The sequence below is a fragment of the Tupaia chinensis genome, unplaced genomic scaffold (genome assembly GCF_000334495.1).
Source record: "Tupaia chinensis unplaced genomic scaffold, TupChi_1.0 Scaffold000294_1, whole genome shotgun sequence".
Taxonomy (NCBI): Eukaryota; Metazoa; Chordata; class Mammalia; order Scandentia; family Tupaiidae; genus Tupaia; species Tupaia belangeri.
Genome location: NW_006159779.1, coordinates 722,901 through 729,824, shown reverse-complemented (window position 1 = coordinate 729,824; position 6,924 = coordinate 722,901). Strand labels below are relative to the sequence as shown.

At 61.8% G+C, this 6,924-nt stretch overlaps 1 protein-coding gene across 2 annotated transcripts in view; it reads right to left on the bottom strand.

The window, feature by feature from the left end:
- SULT4A1 (sulfotransferase family 4A member 1) overlaps nucleotides 1-6,924 on the bottom strand; it is a 29,671-nt gene that overhangs the window by 10,646 nt on the left and 12,101 nt on the right. For both annotated transcript variants that reach the window (XM_006150666.3, XM_006150665.2), the window contains exons 2-5: nucleotides 5,226-5,356; nucleotides 3,920-4,000; nucleotides 2,711-2,837; nucleotides 89-183 (exon numbers count right to left, since the gene is read on the bottom strand). In XM_006150666.3, coding sequence (XP_006150728.1) covers nucleotides 89-183; nucleotides 2,711-2,837; nucleotides 3,920-4,000; nucleotides 5,226-5,356 — 434 coding nt within the window. The remainder of the gene's footprint in view (nucleotides 1-88; nucleotides 184-2,710; nucleotides 2,838-3,919; nucleotides 4,001-5,225; nucleotides 5,357-6,924) is intronic.

Sequence of the window (6,924 nt, the reverse complement as noted above, 5' to 3'; positions counted from 1 at the left end):
GGTGGTGCCCAGCCTCTGCATACACGCTCCAGCATCAGGTGCTGCTTGGCCACGGCCCCACACCGCGGGCAGCGGCCCATGCACTCACCCGGTGCATGTCTTCGTACTTGAGGAAGAGCACGTTCGAGTCCATGCGGTGCTCCCAGAACTCCTGCACGTGCTCAAACCAAGAGCCGTAGCCCACTGCGGAGACAGGGAACAGGTGAGTGGGCAGGGCAAGAGAGACACGCGCCAGGCTGCTCCCCCAGCCCGACTCCCTGAGAGGCGGGCAGGAGCGTCACCTCTCGGCCTGGCTGCCACCCCAGGCAAGCGGGCACTGCCTCTCCCCACTCTGCTAGTCGTGAGAAAGCCCTCACCCCGCCCCGCTCTGTGTCTACACCCCTCCGAGACCTGCCCGTCAAGGTGAAGGCCTCGGGATGTGCTATCTGTGCAGCCTGCCAGGGGGTCTCCGCAGGACCCTCTGGTTTATCCTCTCGGCAGTCGCTGGGAAGACCCAGAGGGACGAGCACAGGGACAGAGGGCTAGCATGAGCTACCTAGCTGGCTTGGTAGGAGAGCAGGGCCCAGGAGGTCCCCCTGTGGCGCCCTGGCCTCCAGGCCTCCACGGGCTCCCCACTGGCAGGAGCTGCACTTGTGCTCCAGCAAAACCCATCACTCTTGGATGGACACACAGGCAACCCTTAAAACTCGCTGCACCAACCTGCTCCTTTGACGGAGAAAAACCCTGCGTCCTGGGGACCCAAGTCACCAAGAGATTTGTAGTCATGTGGCCCAGACGGGCGCCCAAGCAGACTGACTCAGTGCCTGCCCAGCTGGACTCGGTCCAGGTGGGCTACACCCTAGGACAGAAGGAAAGCCAAATGGCTTTCGGGAAGAGGAAGGCAAGGACAGATCTCTCTTCACTCCGAGACACAGCTGAGGTTCCCAGACAGCCGTGGGTTTGCACGGGGAGATGGTCAGGGCCATGGGAAGGGCAGGCATGCCTAACACGTAGGGGAGAGCACATGCACCCAGCCCCTGCGCCCTGGGGGCTCACATCACGCTCCCACGCCTCCACGCGAGGAGACCAGGGCCTCTAGCCCTTCCCAGTGCACGGGTCTGAGCGAGCCAACGGGCTGACCAGGGAGTCCTGGGCTGAGAAGCTCCACCTCAGCCCCACCCGAGGAGCCCCCGTGGAACGAGCCTTCCACAAGCACATGTCACCCGCATGTGGCCCGCATCACAGACAGCCCCTCCCTGGTGTCCCCACACAGCACGTTACCTGGCCAGGGCAGCCCCAGGCCCCTCGTTGGAGTGGCTCAGGCCATGGGACCCTTGTGCAGCACCCTGCTCACACAACGCAGGCCTGACCCCAGTCTATGAGGACAGCCGCACCTGCTACCCTGCTCCCCGTGCACACCAACTCCCAACCTCTCGGAGCCTCCCAATCCGGGATCACAGGAGGATCGTGGGGTCACTGGGTGAGCACATAAGGCGCATCCCGGGAAGCTCAGCGGTGTGTCAACTGGCTTTGGTGGGACCCTGGCAAGTGTGTATGGCCGTGGACTCAGGGGCGGGCAGTGCTGTGACCGGGATGAAACAGAGACCTCCATTAGGATGACCTTGAACTGCTCTGGCCTGAGCCCCTCCGCACGGCCTAAGGTGGGCGGGCTCCTGCTGGCGGTGGCTTCCGCCGGGCCATAAGGAATCGGCTTTGGGGACCAGAGGGGTGGCTGTTCTGGACACCTGGCACAGGGTGGGGATGCTCCAGGTGCAGGCAAGCTACAGAGGGGGCTGCAGCGAGGGCCTCCAGCAGGGGCGAGTGGCCCGGGGACACATGTGCCACGGCCTTGGCCCATACAGGCAGCGCCCCACCCTGAGCAGGTGCAGCTGAGCAAAGACTCAAGAAAAGAAAGAGAATCACCCTGGAGGGGCAGGCTCTGTGGGGCCGTCAGTCACACAGCTGGGTCTGTGTGTGTCCCGGCAGAGGGTCTCCTCTTCCACCCACTGGGGGCAGCCGTGGGCCAGTTGTCCCAGCTTCCATGGTGATGGGGGGCACTTTGGTCCTAGACCTCTGCCATGCCCCGTCCTAACCTGCTGCTGCTCCGGAGGGGACAGGAGGTCCAGTGGGAAGAGAGCGGGGCTGCTCCCTCCCGTTCACGCCCACGTCCCTGAAGGGCAGTGCACTAGAGTGGCCCAGGCTTGAGGCTCCTCTAGGGCCGGGAAAGAGCCTCGGCTCCCACTCACCCTTCTCCCCGTGGGCATGGGCTTGAACAGGGCACTGCCCCTCCACACGTGGGTGCTGCCCCTGAAGGTCACCTGCCTGCCCCTAAAGTCCGGTCAAGGGCCCATGTGACTGTCACACTTCCAGCTTCCGTCATCACTGAAAGCAGTGACACTTGCGTCTGTTTTCATGTTTTCCCTCCCACCTTGTTCAGAACCAGGCTGGAAGGAGGGCTGTGTCGATCAGGGAACTTCTCATGAGGCCCAACGGTGGGGTGAGAGGCTTGGGGAGAGCGGGCTGCCCTGCCAGGCAGCAGCCCTACGATCTCAGACAAGCTTCTCAGACCCTTGGGCTCGGCGCTGTCATCCGTAAATGGGAATGCAGGTCTAACCTGTCCAGTGACTGTCAGAGCCGGAAGTGGCGTGGCTGAGGAGCCCAGCAAAGGTCAGGCCGCCTGTGAACAGCCGATCGCTGCCATCCTAACACACCGCGTAGGCACAACACTTACGCTTGTCATTCATGAATCTCCGGCAGAACTCCTGGAAAGTGCCCCGGTAGCTCATGGTCCGCAGGGAGCGGTGGAACTGGTAGTAGGACACCACCAGGTCCTTGGGGTTGCGAGCCATGTAGATGACCTGCGGGCGGCAGACACGTGAGTTGGCATCTCCGTCCCCTCACCTAAGCCTGCTCGCGCACATGGCCACCTGCTCCCAGCTGCCAGCACCGAACCCAGATCCAGCACGGGGCTGTCCAGGCCTGTGCTCCAGGCCAGCAGTGACCATAGTGCTGGCCAGCACCGGCCCGGAGCACGGATGGCAGTTCTGTCCTCCACAGCTACTGTGAAACTGGAACACAGGAACGAAGGATCCTGGTCATGGTGATGAGAACTAGGGGCCTCATAATGTTCAACACAGTTAAGAAAAACTAAGCTATTTGGGGCCAACAAGTGGCATGGTGGTTAAGGTGCTAGACTCCCACATGGCCGAGTATGGTTCAAGTCCCAGATCCAGTGGCTTGAAAATCACATCAGGCGGGACCCGCAGATGGAATAATGGTTATGTTGCTGGACAACTACGTGGGAACGTAGTTGTTCGAGTCCTAGGCCCAGAGGCTTAAAACTCATGCCGGCCACATGTGAGTACATGCCCAAGATCCCAAGGAGAATGGAGAAGAGATTACAATGTGGTCATCCCCTGGAGGGTGGTTTCTCGCTTTCTATCTCTCTGGTGAGCACAATGCCCTATAGCAAATATCTCCATAAAAGAGAGAGAGAGAGAGAAGAAAATCACACCAGGCATGTGTGCATGCACACCCAAAATCCTGAGAGGAGAATGGAGGAAAAGGGATTGTGTCATGGCCATCCGTCAAGGGAAGAAGACCGAGTCCTCACCCCGCCACCCCCCGCAGCAAGTGCATGCATCCTATGGCAAAAAGTTAAGGGGGGAAGAAACCCTAAGTGGTGGGTGGCCTGTGCTACATGCAAACACGTGGTGGGCTCCAGCTAGTCACACATGTGCTTGCCTGTGGGGGAAAGACCAGGGCTGAGGGTGTGGATGACATGGCAGACACGCATGGCCTGGAAAGGATCTCTGCGTGTTCGAGTTCTCCGGGAAGAGAGCCTGGCCCAGCTGCCGTGGCCGTGGTAGCCGTGGGCCTCAGTTCTAGGTGGGGATTCATCAAGGCAGGGAGGTGGAGCAGGTGCAGGGCTGGGGCTTACCTTAGAGTCGCCGTTGTGGAGGTCAGAGGGCAGGAAGCGGTAGGGGAGGTGGCTCTTGATGAGACGGGGAGATGTCAGTTCCTGCCCGGTCAGAGGGAAAGGCTCAGAGGAGACATGGCGGTTACTCCACGGACTCCTCTCAGGGCCTTTCTAGTGGGAGCTGGGGAGAGGCTCCCCAACTGGGCCAGGACCATCAGCACCTGCCCAGCCTCCCCGCTGAGACAAGTCTGAGCCCCATCCCCTGCAAGCTGGGCCCTGGGGTTAGGGAAGAGAAGGCCGCTCAGGGGGCCTGGGAGCCACAGGAAGGGCGCTGAGATGGGCCTGAAGGGTGTGGAAGAAGAACGAGTTCAGGCCTGGGCGCCAGCTGGGCTACCGCAGTGGCCCAGCCCAGTGCTCTCCCAGCCTCCACGCTGCGCCCAGACCCTCCGCGTGGCAGCCAGCGCAGCCCTCAGACATCCTCGGCTCCCTAGGAAAAAGCCCAAACCTGGCTGCTGCACCATAGCCCCGAGGCCTGCTCACTGCTCCTGATCAAGCCAGGCCCGTGGGCCCTGGGATCATTGTGCTTGCCAGTCCCTCTGCTCCTCTCCTCTTCCAGAACCTTCTTCAGAGGTCTCCACCCAGAGGCGACCCTTCTCCCCTCATGCTGATTGCCATCTAACTCCTTCAACCTGCTGTTCGGTGAGGCCGTGAGGGCAGCTGTCGGGTCCCTGCTGTGCCCCAGTGCCAGGCGTACAGGGGCACAACCAGGGAGGGTATGCCAGCCAGGCAGGGGTGCGAGGAGCTGGTGTGCCCAGAATGGCTGGCACAGTACTTGGGCTGCACTGTGAGAGCCACAGAGGGCCTTCTGCCATCAGGGGGTGAGGTGGGCCTCGCAGAGCTCTCACCCGATGCTCGGCCTGCGGACGGACAGGCGAGGCCAGCTGCTGCTGTGGGCGGAGCTGGGAACGGGGGCTGAAGTAGAGAGGGGCGTGTGTGTGCACACACCAGATGTGTCGAAGGGACAGGACTTTGGGAAAATACTTATTTTATTCTTGATACCTAATATCTGCTGCAAACGTGTCTCCCCGGTCTCTCAACACAGGAGTTAAGCCCAGCGCCTGCTCCCCACGGGTGGTCCCTCAGCCCCTCAGCCCCTCCCCTCCCAGGCACCTCACAGGCTCCCTGACACTGTGCTCGGGCCTGGGCTCCTCCATCCTGGCTGTCTGGAAGCCCTGCACTCTGCCTCTGCCCAGAGCCCCGTGAGTTCCCTGTCAGTGCACCTGCAGGAACAGCCGGCTAGAGAGGTGCGGGGCGCTGCCCAGGGTACCTTGATGATGTCCAGGCCTGGCTGCGGGTACTCCAAGACCGGGACCTGCTCGTCGATGTTCATCAGGCCGATCTCGTCAGGGTCGGCCCCCTGGCTCACCAAGTAGACCACCTCCTGCAGCAAGCCTGTGCCTGGGGAGAGAAGCCATAGCGGGTGGGGCTCAGTGGAGGCCCAAGGCCCTGTGCTGTGGGAGGCCCCCTGCCACGGGGTGGAGTGGGGAAAGAGGCCTTGGGAGGCCAAGGGTTCGAGTCTGGTGGAGGCACCGAACTCAGGCAAGACCTCGGCCTAATCCCCTCTGCGGAAGACATGGCATACCAGCTGGGTTCTCAGCACTAACGAGCGGGGTGCCTCACAGCTGTGAGGGACGTGGATGGGACCCAGTGCCGGGTCACAGCCATGACGGATGGGGGAGCCCAGTGTCCACAGGGACGACTCCCCAGATAGTCAACACGATGAAGCCAGAGGCCGGAAGATGCAGGGCCCAGCCTGGCCCCTCTGTGGGGCTGACCACGCACCCTGGCCACCTGCATGTGGGGTCTTGCTCAGGCACCCAAGGGCCAGGTGGGGCACGTTACCAAGTGTCTTCTGGGACCAGAAGTGACTGGCAGGGAGAAAGGCTGCTCTCTGTGCTTTCTTAGGCCTGTCCCCAGACCCCTCTTCCTCCAGCCAGGGCGCTCCCTGGGCTTCCCATGAGGGCTCCAGAAGACGTCCTCGGCACTGCCCAGTCCCACATCTCTGGTGCGTTTGACAGCCTGAGCCTGCACATGGCAGTCAGACCCCCCCACCACGCACTGCAGACCCTGCACAAGACCGCCTGCCTCCCTTCGACTAAAAGCGAGGCCTGTTCTGCGGCCTGTGAGGCCTGTCAGCCAACTCGGTGCTCTCCCCCCATCACCGCCACGCTGGCCCACTTCTCCTCCCCCTGCTGAGCTCCTCCAGGCCTTCCTGCTGCCGCTGTGCCATCCGAACCTGCCTCGGACTGTCTGCGTTTGCCGGTCCACTGCCTGGAGCCCTTCCCTCACTGCCTCACTCCATTAGGGGCGACACACATGGCACCGGGCCAGCAAGTGAGCTTTGGCCAAGGTGCACAACTGACACGCTGCACTCCGGCCCTCGCCCCGCCCCACTGGCTCCTGTGCTAACAGCCTGCCTGTCTCCTCGGGCTTCCCCTCCCCACCAAGAGGCCAGGGCTGCTGTGTCTTGCACTTTTCTGCACCAGGACAGTCACATGTACGGAGCTGGGCTCAACTCAGCTTCCGAATGGACCCACAACCCTGGGTGCTGCAGAGATGCTGAGTAGTTCGGAGACAACACTAATCAGGGAAGACTTCCTAGAAGAGGCAACTTTGGGTCAAAGGCATCAGAGGAAGAAAATGCTAGGGCTTCGGGGTGAAATAAACTTTTCAATTCATACTGGAAGAACTTCTCAGTCTGTGAGCCATAGGACCCTCCCACCAATCTGGTTCACAGATGAGGCTCCTAATGCCAAAATGGTAGTCACAGACCAGGCTGGCCCTCCTGGTGAGGCCCTCCCCCAGCCGTCAGGACAGCTGTACCAGGGGTCCACACCCTACCCCTCCCTGCTTCCCCCCGCAGCCAGGGTCCCAGGCAGACGGTCTTTGCACGTTAAAACCACCTTAGGCCAACACCGACCTCTAGTCCACAGTCCCCTCCTCAGCCCCGCTCAAGGTTCCTGCTG